Genomic DNA, 15686 nt, shown 5'->3' on the forward strand with positions numbered 1-15686 from the left:
ATTGACCTCTTACTTGGTTTCTGACTATCTAAATGTACCTAAAATTATATTATTTATTTCTACAACCCAAAATAGAATATATAAACTTGATGAGTTCAAGAAATTGGTCTTGAAATTATTCACTAGATACCTTGAACATTACTAAACTGATAAAGTAAATATTCTTCCATGTTTTTAAGGACTTACATACAAGGCTTTTATAAGGTGGTGGCAAAAAGAGGAATATAAAAATAATAGTACCTATTTTCAATTGAAAATAATGTAGCTATTAAATGGTATGAGGTAATTTCAATATGCCAGAACAAAATGGTTCCCATGATACACTTGTTCTATTAAGACTATGATGTCATCAGATGTAAGATGCACTTTAATTTATTACTACCAAATAAAGGAAATAATGCCTAAGATAGTAATTTAAAAGTAAACAGATACACATGAGAAGACAAACAAGCCCACAACACAGAAAGGTATAAGTGAGGAAACCTGCATTTCAACCCAGACACTGGATAGAAGAAAGAAAAAAAATTCCCTTAGAATTTAAACCACAAACCAGTTCATTTGGATTTTCAGTCTGATGCAAAACATTAGTTTGGTCCAAAACCCCTTGAGAACTAAATTTAAAGTAGTAACAGGTTGGTAGTGAGCCCAAATGACTGACAGAAGAAAATATCCTCTATAGAAGAAATGGATATCACGGCAGGACTACAAGGAGAGGAACATGCTATCTATTATAAAACACATCTCAATGTCAGTATGTTAAATGGTAAAAAGATGAGTATACTTGAATGAAATATATTGATAAGTGAAAGCTAAAAGAAGAAAAGATGTGTGTGTGTGTGTACATCTGTATGTACTCCTTAATGTTTAGAAAACTTCTGAAAAGATAAGCAGTGATTATTCTAGGAAGGCAGACTGGGTATCTTGGGAAAGAAGAAAATTTCCATTCTATTACTATTTTAATTTTATACCATCTTTATTATTGTTTCTCTTAAAATACTTTGAATAATCAGAAAAAGTAAAATATATACTTTAATGTTTTCTTTACTGAAAATACAAGGGTATAGACTTATCCCAAAACCACACTCTTCAAAAACAGAATAATTCAAAAGTATGTGATATATTTCTTGGGTTTGGTTTCAAATTTCATAGGAAGAATATCACCATCTCTAAGGAAAACATTACTATACACAAAAATCCAAAAGCATTTATTTAGTATCCATATATACATTATGCTAGTGTTTAATTATATTTGTTCTTCTAAAACTCATGTTAAAATTTAACCTGCTGAGTATTAAGAGGTGAGACGTTTAAGGAGTGAGCAGGGCTTTGACATCATCAGTGGATTAATCCATTCATATAGTTAATGGGATAGGGCTGGGGATGTGGCTCAAGTGGTAGCGCGCTCGCCTGGCATGCGTGCAGCCCGGTTCGATCCTCAGCACCACATACCAACAAAGATGTTGTGTCTGCCGAAAACTAAAAAATAAATATTAAAATCTCTCTCTCTCTCTCTCCTCTCTCACTCTCTCTTTAAAATAAAAAAATTAATGGGATAACAGATTAACGAGTTCATGTGTTATCTCAAGAGTGGGTCTGGTATAAAAGCTCCTTGTTTCTCACAATGTGATTCTCTGCACCTCACTGGGGCTCAATATTGGATCAAGCCATAAGCCAAAGTCTTGGCTCTTTTCATTATAACGTGCCCATTCTGTGGTATTGTGTTATTAGCAAGATAACACACACTAAGACATACGATTAAGCACCAAAGTAAACAATGAGTTTTCAGGTTAAAATAATTCCTCTAAGATTTAAGAATTTGGATCAGGAAAAAAAAAGTCCACATAAACCAATGACTAACTGAAGAGATATATAGCACCCTCCAGAAGCCTCCCTATTAAGAACTTTTATGAGTGCTTCATTAATTTTGTTCAGTTATATTTACAACCTCTAAGAGTATCAGGTTGGTAGTGGGTCCAAATAACTGACAAATGCAGACACAGAAGGAATGCAACAATATTTCTTAAAGAAATGTTTAATTATATCAATAGCAACTGCACATTTATGCAAGTGTTTCTTCAAAGTAGTCAAGGACTCAAATGTTTTTAAGTATTGGCAGAGTAAATGGAGTTTCACATATTTATTTAACAAACATTGACTGAATTTCTACACGTACCAGGCACTATACTAAATGTTATGGACATAAAAATAGGTGACATGTACCTTAACTTTAACAGCTCACAGACATAAATACATAATTCCAATAAAATGTTATGAATTATAATTTAGGTATGTAGAAATGCATGTACTATAAGAATACAAGTATCCTTTGATATAGGTTGGAGATTGGTTCTAGGCCTCTATGGATTTCAAAGTGTACACATGCTCACATCCCTTATATAAAATAGCATAGTATTTCCACATAACTTACGCACATCCTCTCATATACTTTAAACCATCTCAAGATTACTTGTTAATACCTAATAGAATGTTAATATTATATAAATGGTTGTTATACTGTATTGTTTAGGGAATAATGACAGAAAAAAGCTTGTACATATTCTGTACCAATGCAATTTTTTTAAAACATATCATTTACAGTGAAATACTCAACACTCAATGTTATTTCTTCTAGCTTTTAGGATATAATTGTTATATTCTAAAGTCACAACTGTTTAGAAATGGATTTCTTTTTTAAATTTTTGTTTAAATTGTTGATGGACCTTTATTTTATTCATTTATTCATATGTGGTGCTAAGAATCAAACCCAGTGCCTCACACATGCTAGGCCAGTGCTCTACCACCGAGCCTCAACCTCAGCCCTAAAAATGGATTTCTAAGCCATGGTTGGTTGACTCCATGGATGTAGAATCTATGAACAGAGAAGCCCACTGTAATTGAGTCTGCAAGAGAAATGATGGGAAAATCTATGAAGAAATGAACCTTGAGAAATGTCTTAAAGCGGGCATTTTAAACCTAAATAAATCCCTGTTGAGACCAGGTAGGTAAATAAAGTAAGGGATGTGGCCATGGTGAGAACTATGGCAAACTGAAGACTTTCTGCACTCCTAAAAGGGTTAGCTGCCATTGAGAAAAGTCAACTGTTGCCTCATACGACTGTAGGCCCAATGTTATCAGAATTCCGATATTTCATTAAAAGATGGAAATCACATTTTTGTGAAAAACAACTGATTTTTTAAAAGGAAAATTAAAAAACAACCTTTAAGGGCAAATAAAATATGTTTGTAGGCTAAATCTGGCCTGCAGTTAAGAGATTATAATCTCTGCCTAAAAAGTATAAATCCAAAAAGTGAAGAAGAGAAAAAAGGGCATTCTAAACACACAGAACAGTACATCTTTTATTGAACTATATTTCTACCCAGTACTAAAAAGAAAAACAAAAAAACAAAATTAAAAAATTAAAAAACACACAAGTATGTGTTAATCCATTTAAACTCATATTAATTTGGGGTTCATTTTTAAGTCATAGCAGGTTTTACAAATAAATTTTTGTGTTTTTCTGGGAAAAAGAAAAAGGAGTTCTTCCGAGATCAGATGAGATCGGGAGCGTTCAGGGTGGTGTGGCCATAGACAAGAAAAGGAGTTCTTAAAAGAAAACACAGGTAAAAATAAAGGCAATTTTTAGTTGTATTTATGAAATTAGAAATATCTTTTTTATATCAAATTAAAAATGTTTATAATTGTTAAGGATTATTCCATGATTTAAATAGAATTAATATGTAAACAAGTAAGCATAGTAAATTCTATACATTATAATAAAACTAGAAAATTAGCTTAAAATTTCATAAGAATTCTGTAAAACAATGTGTTCATAAAATAAACTTTTGAGAAAATAATAATTTCTACATACCTTTTTTTCTTTGGGACCCTAAAAGTTGGAAAACAAATGATAAATTTTAAAAATAATTCAGATATTTTCAACAAAAATATCATGATTATGTAAGATGTTAAAATTAGGAGAACCTTGGTAAAGAGCATAAGGGAACTCTCTGTACAATCTTTGCAACTTTTCTGTAAATCTAAAGTTATCCTAAATTAAAAAGCTGTTTAAAAAATGATTTAGGTTAAACATAAAACCACACACACAATTCAGACAAAACTATAAGTATGTACTACAGGAAAAACTAAGATAATTCACCCATGAGGGCATCTTTTGTACACAGTTTCCAACAATATTTCTTATGACAATCAAGGATCTATTATTTAATAAAATACTCTATCACTAAACTGAGTGCCAGTCAAGAAAGTACTGGTTTAAAGGGTTCCAAAAGTAATAAATTGGTGACTAATTATTGGCAGTAACATCAAATGTGCAAGTGTGGAAATGATCTCATTTTATAAAGAAATAATCTTTCTGTATAATAAGATGGGTAGGTTTTATTGAAAGGGAATTGGTTATATAAAGAAGGCAAAGCTATGGAGATTTAAGGTTCTTTACAGCAGATCTATTCTTTTCTGGAAGTTATTTTGGAAAGTAAAATATTTCAATAAAGATTTATAATTATGAGTATTTTCAATAACATTACTTGTTATTGATAAAGCCAATATATCCATCAGATTTCTTGTAAGGAATTTGTAATAGATCATGTGATTATTTTATTATATATATTTGAAAAGCTATACAAGGAAAATACTGGTTCAAGTCACAAGATTATCACTATATAACACATTAGATTTCATCTTGAAAAGTATATATATTTTACTGATTCAGCAGATATTTACTAATGCTTTATGCGTAAGGCAGTCTGAGGTGCTGTAGACAAAGGTGCTGTAGACAAAGTACAGAGGAATAATAGATATTTTGATCTCATATGGTTTTTACAAATGGGTTATATTTTTGTTATAATATTTGCTATCCATAAATAGAAACGTGTTCAACCAGATATAAATACTATACAGAAGAATATGTAAATAACATTGTTCTTGTTCTTGAGTAGCCCTATTTTAAGATGGGCAAACTGTCATCTCTCGTGAGTGCTTCTAATATGAAACAGGTTAGGGGTAAGTACATATCCTCATTCCTCCTGAAAATCATAAGAGCTATTATGCAGTAAAATAGTTCTCAAAGTTCAGAAGGCATAAAAATCATCTGATAATCTTTCATAGAAATGCATGTTCCTGAACTCACTTCCCTTCCCATGTTATGATTCAGCAGATGTGATGGGTTGAATTGTGTTCTTTCTAAATTCACATGAAGAAGTCCTAAACCCTTGTATCTAAGAATTTGACCTACTTGGAAATAGGATACTGCTGACTTAATTAGTTAAATTAAGATGAGGACATAATGGACTAGGGTTGGTATTATAAAAAGGGGAACCTTGGACTTAAGACACTCTTGCGGGGAGAATATCTTGTGAAGAATGAAGTTATGTTGACACAAACCAAGGAACTATTAGAAGCTAGAAGGTAGGTCTGAATAAATCCCTCCTTAGGGTCTTTAGGGGAAGCATAGCCCTGCTGATGCCTTGATCTCTGTAACTGTGAGACACAAATTTCTATAGTTTAAGCTACTTAGTTTGTAGTATTTCATGGCAGCCAGTTCAATATGTTTGGAGTTGAGTGGGTTTTTGGAATCTGAGTTTTTAACAAGTACTCCAGTGAGTTAGCGATAAAAGCTCCAGGGGCTACAATTGAGAAATATTGCTATAAGAATCTAAGAAGAAGAAACTTCAACTCACATTCAAAAGGAACAAATACGTACTTTTTGTTCTCCCAATTTACCAATAGTTTTAAATTGGCTTACCTGTTTGTATTCTGACAGAAGTGCTCTCTACTACCTATTTCTTCCCACCACTTGTAGAAAACTCACATTTATATTTTAAAACAGGTTGAAAACCCCAACTCTTTCCTGTCTCCCCCTTCCCCCAATTTAATCATTTCCAACTTTGTTACCCCCTTTTAGATTCTTCAATTGTTAGTTATAAAACTGTATTGAAGTTAATTTGTTTCATCTGCCTCCCATAGAAGGGTTGTCACATTGGTTTTCATATCTAGCTTCCACCCCAGCGCCAAACACAAAGAATGCACTCCATATTTTCCTTTAATTAATGCATTAAATAATTAACCAAGTAATTACGTTCTCCACTTCCTCTGGTTTTAATCATAGAAGATCTCTTGGTGGAAATCACATTTAAGAAAATGGGAAAAGAGATCAGCTCATAGTTATGTGTTGGTTTGTCTCCTTGGGGAAGACTTGACAGCTGGGTACACAAAAACAAAATGTGAAGCTTTATCATATTTAATGCAGATTGACTACACTGAATGATAAAACAATTCATACTCCTAAGAAATACCACACAAGATAACCTTTCAGAGTACAATAAATTTATCAGCTTTTAATTAACTACAGAAGAGATGTAAATACATATTTGCCAAATTTGAATAAGAAAGCAAATTAGTGGAAACGTCTATCATTGGGAATTACTAGGTTGGGAACATGATGTCCTAATCTCGTTGCTAAATTACAGTTTAGCAACAAGTAAGATTAGGACATCATGTTACCATTATGGCTATCTGTTTGCAGAAACTGGTTTGGGACTCCCACCTGTCTGCTGGACTCAGGACCCCAAGGCTACCAGTCTGGAGAAAACGGACCCGCCCCGGGCTAAGGGTTCTTTCCTCAACTGAGCCGCTCCTTTCTAAAATATGACGGGCTCTTGTTACGTCACTCAACACTGGTGAAGCTGAATTAATGCTCGCCTCTTGAACTACCTCTCGTTTTCCCCTCTCACCATGAGGAAGCAAGAACGACCTTCCCCGTCAGCAAAGTCAGAGCTCAGTTGTGAACCAACGCTGCCCAGGTGGTCAAGACAACAAGCACCGCCCACTTGCGCAACATAGGCGGAGCTCAGGCCCGCCCATACCGGCGTGCGCCGCCGCACAGAGAAACTTCCGGTTGTCGTCCCGCCCCCACCGCTGACAGGTTGCCTCAGCTTCCCCCCGCCTGGCTGGGCTGTGGAGGAGCCGTGAAGTCGCCTGGGTCAGAGGCTCTTAAGGCTGTAGCGTACCGGAAAGCGCCAGAGTGCAGCCACCGGGGCGCTTTGTTGTTTTCCGGATTCTGGGGTCTGGAGTTGGTGAAGTATGTCTGGGCGAGAACCACTGGGTGTGGGAAGGGGTTTCTGAGCGTCTTCCGACGCTGACAGTCTCTCTCCTCTTTTTGCCTAAAGTGTGTCGGGGCGAATCTTTCTGGGACGGTTTCCAGAAGAAAGGGAGCGACCCGCGTTTGGTTCAAGCGACAGACATCCTAGTGCGCTATCTGGGCCACCAGAGTTATTCCAGCCAGGGGACAGGATCATTTGCAAATTTGGATAGGAACAAATTGACTCCTAGAGGGTTGGTTACTTTTAGATTAACATAGTCCAGAATCTTCTCTCTGCTCGTGGATCTGTTTACTTTCTGTGAAAAGTACGTTTCCCCTATCCTAAGGACAGCCATAAACAAGAATTGAAAATGATTTGAAGTAATTAGTGGGCAAAATATTCCTAACAGTTGAAGACTGCTGAGTGCTGAGGCCCAGCAAGACTTATGTGCCCAAGGTCACACACTTAAGTGTACTAACAAATAGCACAACTTTCATAATTTCTGTCCCTTCCGCACATGAATAAACACCGGCACCCCACACCAAGAGGAAAATGAGAAGAAATTAAGTGACTGTTATTTTTCCAAAGCCCCAATTTTTCTCTGTGATTTTAGGACCTGTGTAAACCCTGTTTTTTTCATGACAAGGCCGGAAATACTTTAAAACTATTGGCCCTGTTTCTCATCTCTGAATTCTAATAATGCTCTATCCCTTCCAACACCGTTGATGAAATGTATTATTCATTTTTTAAAAAGTAGTACCGACAGAACTAGCCTTTGTGGGTAAAACATTATAAGCCCCACTTAACAGAAGTCTTAGTGTGTAATAGTTATTACATCCCACCTACCTCCACATGCTGGAAGCTAGATAAAAACATCTGTTGTTTTTACTTTTGGCTTCATTGGGAGCCCTTTTACAGCTCACTGTAGCTATTTGGTATAGAAGTGTGCTTTTGTTTTGAATTAAACAAAACTACTAATATTTAATACAAAACCTTAGTCATCTCTTAATTAGGATCGATGGGGCAAAAGATAATGGTAAACCCAAACTACCTTAAAATGGTAGACCTCCAGGGGAAAGAATCTACTCAAGCTCTCTGTTAACCTCCTTCCCTGAGAGGAGGAATTGCATAGATGTGTTGGATTCCAAAATGCTGATCTCTGTTAGTCACTGTGGCATAAGGAATTATACTCATGAGCTTTACTGTCTACTAGTATCCTTGTACAGGCCTGCTCCCTGGTATCTCTTTACCTTCAGACAGGTGTAGCACCTACCTGCCCCTTCTAAACATACCTATCCACAACTCACTTTGTATTGTCTGCTTTCCAGGCCTAGAATGGATGTGTATGCTGGCCTTTAAGGGTAAAATCTCTTGTCACCTGTCTCTTGATTACTTATCTGCTGATGGCAAGTGTGTTGGTACAATTTTTTGTGTATAAAGCTTTCTAGGATTATCTAGTTTGGGGAAATTGTGCTTCACCTGTTTAAGTCGACTAGAACCAATTACAAATAACATTTTTCCGACCTCTCTTTTGTGTTTTCCTTCAGCTTATGTTGTTATCTGAACTTTATGGGAAAGGGTAATTAACAATTTGGGCACCATAACTCCTAGTAAATTGACAATTCACTGTTAACCTAGGAGTGGAGCTGATTGTTAGTTAACTCCTAATCTGCATCAATGAAAAAAATCAATGGGGATTGCACCTCTTTCTCACCCATCACATACCCAAGTTCTTAGAATAATGGGGAGTTTCTCTTAAACCCTAATTTTTTTGGCTTCCATAACTTCCATGACTTCATGAAGAGTTAAGCAGCAGCCCATGTCCCTGGTGGACTTAAAATAGTTTCCTAAATTGGAAACCCAAGAAGACCTGTTTCTCCCAATAGCTGAAATAAACTCAAATGCCTGAAAGTCAGCAATATAACAATAAACTGACTTCATTCACATAACGTCAAAGAATTGGACAATTTTTACCTTAGCCACACTAGCTACATTTTTTGCTAGGCAAATCTTTTATTAATAATTTGTTTTAAAAAAAGCCAGCAACATAAATCAGGTTCTCAAAAAGCTTTCATATATTACAAATTGTTAATTAAATGAAGCCAGGTTCTTTGCCAAACATTAAACAGTCTATTGCAATTTAAAATTATATCTATACATTTAATTTTGAATTTTTTGAGAACCACATGGTTCTTTAACATTCTTAAGAATAGCTCACTCTGATAATGGCCCTTCCCCAAAAAAATATTTTAATGAAATACCTTAGTTGTTGTTTGGTAGGTTCAATATACCCTGATTTTACTCCCTTCCAGAATTCTACTGTCTCTTTCTGAAGGGATATAAAAATGGAGATTTGGAGAGGTTTTGACAGCAATAAAACTTTAGAAGCTGGAAAACAATGAATAAAAGTGACCTAGAAAAAAACAGTTTTTACCACAGTATTCTTAAAAGACATTGGAACAGCGGCCCTGGAATTGGAGGTGAAGAATGAAAATTAAAGAGAACTAAATGAAAGCATTTGATAGACTCCTTTAAGTAACTACACCCCTCATTCCCACAGATGACTGGAGGTTTATTTCTAGACAAAGTAATACTAGGGCATCTTCAAGCATACTATAATACATGAGAAGTGATAGAATTTAGGTATTCATAATGCTGAATGCAAGACCCTCATTCCTCTTTCTTTTTAAGGTTTAATAGGCAAAACCTCAGAGATTGGTAGACTGCTCAGGGAACAGAGCAGCCCAAGAGGAACAATCCAAGATACATCAGAAGGTAAAGGACCCACCTAGGATACCTGAAGTGAAGTTCAAAGGCTATAAGCTTCAACCATAGATGCAGATCTAGAAGACTTTTTTGTCCTTAAAAGAATGGACAGAAAAAGAACACCAGATTTTGGAAGAAAGCTCAGAAGTGATAGAGATTAAAAAAACAGGGGGTGGGGGAGAGCAATTGGGAATAAAATAGAAAGTTTCAACAAAGCTAACAGTGAACTCAGAAGGGGAGAAAAAAAGGTTTGACTCCATTATGTGTTTATTATGTGAGTTAGCTTATAAACTACAAGAGAATTTTCTAAGTATTAGTGTGGAAATAATTTTGATTCCTATGTTGGTTTTTCCCCCCAAAAGAGAGGCCAGAAAAAAAGATATATGAGTCAGCAAGAAAAGAAAGGTCTTTGCTTAGCTGCTATACTGGCAGGAGGTACCTTTTAGATGTACTATTTTACATTGTAAAATAAGAGCTTATATCCAGTATTTCCTCCCCAGGGAGGCATACCGCAAATTATGTGTAGCTGCTGACTTGGGGGCAGGTTGAACACCTACCCCTACTCACTAACTGGCAGCCTGATCATTTGGATGGATCTCTGCTTACATATATATCTTAATGTCTTATCAGAATTCCTATTCTATTTTTAGTAGTTTTACTAAGGCATAATTATATATAGTAAAGTATAATTTGATAAGTTTGATATCTATTATACAACTATGAGACCTTTACCATGAAAAATAAACATATCCATCATCCCCAGTGATTGCTTCATTCATGTTTGATTCTCACCCAAGTCTCCAGCCCCCTACTCCCATCCTCAGACTACTCTATTATTTTTAACCTCTCTGTGGTCTCTTCCTATTCTGAGAGAAGTCTAAATGTTTCAGATTAACTGTCCAAGTACCATTTCTGGTTTTGAATACTGCTCTGATTTCAGCTGTATAGAATTTGAGGTATCTGATCAAACATATCTCCCATAGCCTCTCTTATTATTTTTAATGTTTTTGCAAAATCAAAGTTTTTCAGAGATACATATATTATGTAATTACAAAAACATCTGTGTTCTTAAAGCAAGAACAGGATACTGAAAAAAATTAATAATAAGAGTTCTTAGAGATTATAGCAGAAAGGAAAAAATTTGATAGAACACTTGGAAGTTTATGAGAAAGTATCCCAGAAAATTGAAAAAAGAAAAAAAAGAAAGAGGGCATATCTAGAATTTCACACACTCAAATAATAGGAGTTCCTAGAAGGGAGAAAAGAGAAAATTGGGGAGAGGGACACGAAACTAAGAACAAAATTAATTTCTTTCCCAGACTTCAAAGTTTCCAGATTGCAAAAGCTAAGTGTATCACAGAGAAAGAAAATAAACCCATGCATTGTAAAGTTTCAAAATCTTCAAAGAAGTCTCAAATATCTGAGGAGATGAAAAAAATACATCACATATAAATAAAAGATCATTTATCCAGGCTGCTTTGAACTTCTTAATAGCAGTGCTGGAAGTAAAATTACAGATGAGCAATTGCTTCAAAATGTTGAAAGAAAATTGTTTCCAGTTTAAAATTCTATACCCAACCAAACTATCAATCAAATATAAAGTGGCCAGCCATTTTTAGACATTCAAAGTCTTATTTACTCCTATATGCCCTTTGTATTAAAGGATGTGCTGTACCAAAACAATAAAATCAGAAAAAGGGACACTTTGGAAAATGAGAAGTAGGATAGTCAATATAGAAGACAAAGGAATTTTTAGGATGGACAAATGACATCCCAACACAATAGTTGATATGGAACAACCAATCTAGAATCAAACTCACATTGAGAGCTATCAAGATTCCCTCTTTTTATGAGGACATTAAACCAAGGCAGGTCTGGCAGATTCTAATCAGTACCTGCCTTGTCTGGACCACATGGAAATGAAATACCTGCTCTCTTCTGTGCTGTGTTCACTGACTGAATCAACTTAAGGACACTCATTTTGACCTTTTGCTTCAACCTGTTCCCAGAAGCTGATGTTGGGCTTTGGTGAGCTTAAAGTAAATAATAGTCTTTTCTTCCCTATTCTGTGTAATAGCCAGAAATCAAGTGTCAATATTTATACCTGATTTCCACACGCTTCATTTGTGGAGAGCTGAAGATTCATGATATTACTAAATACTCCTGAAGGGAACTTTAAATCCTGGGGAAGGTAAAGCCAGATTAGGACTTTTGGGCTTTCATTTAGTAACAGGATTATTTCCTCTGTCCTTACTTAGACTCATGCTTGCTGTTGAAATTGTCAAAACTAAATATATTATTTAAGAAAGTGTTCATGGTTGGGAAAACTACAAAGCAAGAGTAATTTGCAAGTCATTAGTGGTCATCTTGGTAGAGATGGGAAGGAGATGACTGGAAAGACGCATATGAAGGCTTCAAAGATTTAATTATTTCATAACCTGAATGACTTTAAATTTCCACATTTTATGCACTTTTTTCTTAAGCATAAGATATAAAAACATAAGACAATATGCATGAAAACACTGACACCCTACCTTTCAAATTATGAAAGATGTAAATTTTGTCAAAATGCCTAAATGAGGCAGGGGGACAGGTGAGGTCTTAATGATGAGTCTATATTATTGTACTTTAGGACTGAACCAAAAGAAAAGTAATGGGAGGACTTAGCACAATTATTTCTAACTGAACATGGTGCTATAATTTTAATTTATACTTTCTGCTAGTTAACTATAAAATAACCCTTAAAACTTATGTACAAAAAATCTTCAGTTCAAAGGTCATTAAGTGGGTGGGCATCTAGAGAAAGGAAGAGAGATGAAGGGATTGTAAGGTAATATCCCAGCAAATGGTATTGGACCTCAAATGAATGAGAATGGTCTTTGGGGGTTAGGAGGGGTTTGTTTATAAGAGCCTACCATGAAGTGAGGAGAACATTTCTTTGGATAGAGAAGGTGGTGGCACAGGTTGTTGGAGTTGGAACAAGTGAAACTTATCTAGGAAGGGGGTAGTGGCACAGCATAATTGTTGAGCCTCAGAGAGGGAGATGAGAAGAAAGGAATGGGGAGAAGAAAATGTGGGATGGTGGAACTAGGTGGCAGAGCTCAGAGTAGTGTGTGTTGAGTGGTGACAGTGACAGGAATTTGGTTGCCTTGTGGGTGGAGGAGTGATGATCCAAAAAGCAAATTTATGGAGGATAATGAGAACCAGATTTCTTATTGGTGGACAAGAGTGCTAAAACTATGGAAAGGAAAAACTAAAATGAAAACAAACCTTGTAATGTTGGAATCGAATGTTATCAGGTTATATAGAAATTTGTATAAAAATAATTGTGTATGTATACACATATCACACTTAATCTACATGTATATACATTTGTTTGCAAGTTTGCCCACTGAAGAGGTCCTTGGAATAGTGACAAACCCACTGTTTTAAGCACTTCTAGCTCCCATATCTTGGTTTCTAAAATATTCCATGAGGTGGTAGTTTCTAAATACCATTGTCCACTGAAAGACAAACAAAAAGTAGGTACTTTGGAGAAATAACTTGAATAACACCACTTTAATCCAGTGATCAAAATTGGAACCATAAAGGAATATCTTGGAATTGTGTCCATCTGATAGGATGCAGTGTGAGGGATTTTGATTTAATTCTAATAGTTTTAACTAGTAGGAATTATTTTGTGTTTAGGCTGTAACGGTGCCTTTAAAGAGCTTCCTCTCCTTATTGTAGCATTAACAAAGATATAGAGAGAAGCATTTTGCATGCCACTGGATGTTGCCTCTTCTTCATGGACACCCTTGTAGATAAATAAGTAGATAGATGGTTTATCTATCATATTGTTTATCTACTAATCACTGCCAACCTATTTTACTCACATACTCAGTTTCTTTTAGTTTTTAACCTTCCTCTGGAGGAGACTACCCTTCTAGATTTGATCAGGACTCTTAATATCCCCCAAACAGACCTGGCCTTGCCCTGAGAACAGGGTAAAAAGAATTTTCCCTTAAAGAAAGCGAAGCTCAAAAGTTAAGTAACCTGTAGAACACATTTTGCAGGTGGGAGTAAAATCTAGTTCTCATTCCACTGTGTAGTAAAAGGAGATAGTGCTTTGTACTTAAGATAATCTGTTTTCTCATAATCTTCTCTCCTTCATAGAACTTGTCACCATTCATAATTATCTTGTTTATTAAGACTTCATTAGAAGTAGTTTTGTACATGTTCACATAGCTGACATGTTCATAGCTATATCTCAGTACCTCAAACATCAATAAAAGGGCTACTTACCAAAAGGTTAAAAAAAGGTACCATTTCCCAGTGTATAAGATCTGTGTTATTTTATTATTTAAGAATACAGTGGAGTTATTTACAAAAAATTTTCCTTTTCTTTAGGTATGTTATGTATAAAAGTGGATTAATTTAAATGTTAAACGAAAATGGCCAATTCTTTAAGAGGAGAAGTACTGAATCTTTATAAAAATGTGAGTAATTATGTTGCCAGTTTTACAAATGTTGTCATATAACCCTGATTATTTAGAAATATATAATCTTTCTTTTTCAAGCTGCTGTACCTTGGACGGGACTATCCAAAAGGAGCAGACTATTTTAAAAGGCGTTTGAAGAATGTTTTCCTTAAAAACAAAGATGTGAAGGATCCAGAGAAGATCAAAGAACTTATTGAACGAGGCGAATTTGTCATGAAAGAGCTAGAAGCCTTATACTTCCTTAGGAAATACAGAGCTATGAAACAACGCTATTATTCAGACATCAACAAAACTAAGTGATCATTACTACTATAAATCAGCTGAAAAATCAGTACCATCTGTTTTGTGTATACCAAATATTCTAAACTAGAATGGCAAGATATACATGTGTAAAAAAATACCTGAACTGTCCTGCTGAACCAAAACTAGTATGTTTCAACCGGATAACTAAGAGATACATCCACAATCCTTTATGCTCAATTTTTATTAAAATAACAATTTAACTTATGCTACCAATTATAAATTAATAAGAACCCAGTAAGAAATTGTTTTCTAACTTTAGTCTATTACTTTTAGCCAATTTCTCCCTTGTACTGACAAGAAAATGCCATTTAATAAGCAAAATAATTTCTTAGCATTTATTCTCTTTTATTTTTGACCCAATTTGGTACATTAAAGCACATGTTAAAGGATGATTAAAAGAAAAAAAACAAATAACACCCAGTAATGATTTAAATGCAGTTCTAGAAATAACAGATATGAAGGAAGATTACTTCTGACCTTGAAATAGCCTCCCAGTGATTGGCATTACATAACTATTATTTCCATTATTAACTTTGCTGTTGACTCCCTTGGGCCTTAAATCATTTGTTGTGAATCAATTACCTTCTTTCAAAATAAAATAATAACCTTATTCTATTTTTTTTGTCATAAAAGCAGATTTGTTTTGCATCTACTTCTGCCTGAATTAACATGGTGGTGGGCCTAACCTTATATGAATTTAGTTCAAACATTACATAATGTTCTTGGCAACTTCTATAAACAAAGAACATTTCTAAATTGTAAAAGCTATAAAAAGGATCTACTAGTATACTTTAGTGTATACAGCTTATAAAATGTTCCATATCAATTGGGGAGCAAATGTTTTGAGAATTTCCTTTAAGAAATACACATTGTCAGGGCTTGGGATATAGCTCAATGGTAAAGCACTTGCCTAACACATGTGAGGCCCTGGGTTTGATCCTCAGTACTGCAAAAAGAGAGAAAGAAGGGAAGAGAAGATTATAAAGAAATAAGAAAGACACACTACCACAGTCACCATAACTATTTTTTATTACATTAC

At 34.9% G+C, this 15686-nt stretch overlaps 2 protein-coding genes across 5 annotated transcripts in view; one reads left to right on the forward strand and one right to left on the reverse strand.

The window, feature by feature from the left end:
• DNAI7 (dynein axonemal intermediate chain 7) overlaps positions 1 to 6850 on the reverse strand; it is an 83112-nt gene extending 76262 nt beyond the window's left edge. For 2 of the 3 annotated variants that reach the window (XM_081311155.1, XM_081311154.1), the window contains exons 1-2: positions 6750 to 6849; positions 3869 to 3886 (exon numbers count right to left, since the gene is read on the reverse strand). In XM_081311155.1, the coding sequence (XP_081167281.1) occupies positions 3869 to 3886; positions 6750 to 6752 (21 nt within the window). In that variant the 5' untranslated portion in view covers positions 6753 to 6849. Of the gene's footprint in view, positions 1 to 3868; positions 3887 to 6749 lie in introns of all 3 variants that reach the window. The other variant, XM_081311153.1, reaches the window with a different exon arrangement.
• A 115-nt stretch (positions 6851 to 6965) lies between these two features.
• On the forward strand, positions 6966 to 15262 carry ETFRF1 (electron transfer flavoprotein regulatory factor 1). Of its 2 annotated transcripts, XM_081311161.1 has the most exons (4): positions 6975 to 7096; positions 9789 to 9872; positions 14253 to 14341; positions 14423 to 15262. In XM_081311161.1, exons 3-4 carry the CDS (start codon positions 14297 to 14299, stop codon positions 14642 to 14644), a joined length of 267 nt encoding a protein of 88 aa, XP_081167287.1. In that variant the 5' UTR covers positions 6975 to 7096; positions 9789 to 9872; positions 14253 to 14296; the 3' UTR covers positions 14645 to 15262. The 2 variants fall into 2 exon arrangements, with proteins under 2 accessions (XP_081167286.1, XP_081167287.1); XM_081311160.1 differs by lacking the exon at positions 9789 to 9872 and having other exon boundaries at positions 6966 to 7096.
• The last annotated feature ends 424 nt before the right edge of the window (positions 15263 to 15686 follow it).

The sequence above is a fragment of the Spermophilus citellus genome, assembly GCF_964194105.1.
Source record: "Spermophilus citellus genome assembly, chromosome: 10".
Lineage (NCBI taxonomy): Eukaryota > Metazoa > Chordata > Mammalia > Rodentia > Sciuridae > Spermophilus > Spermophilus citellus.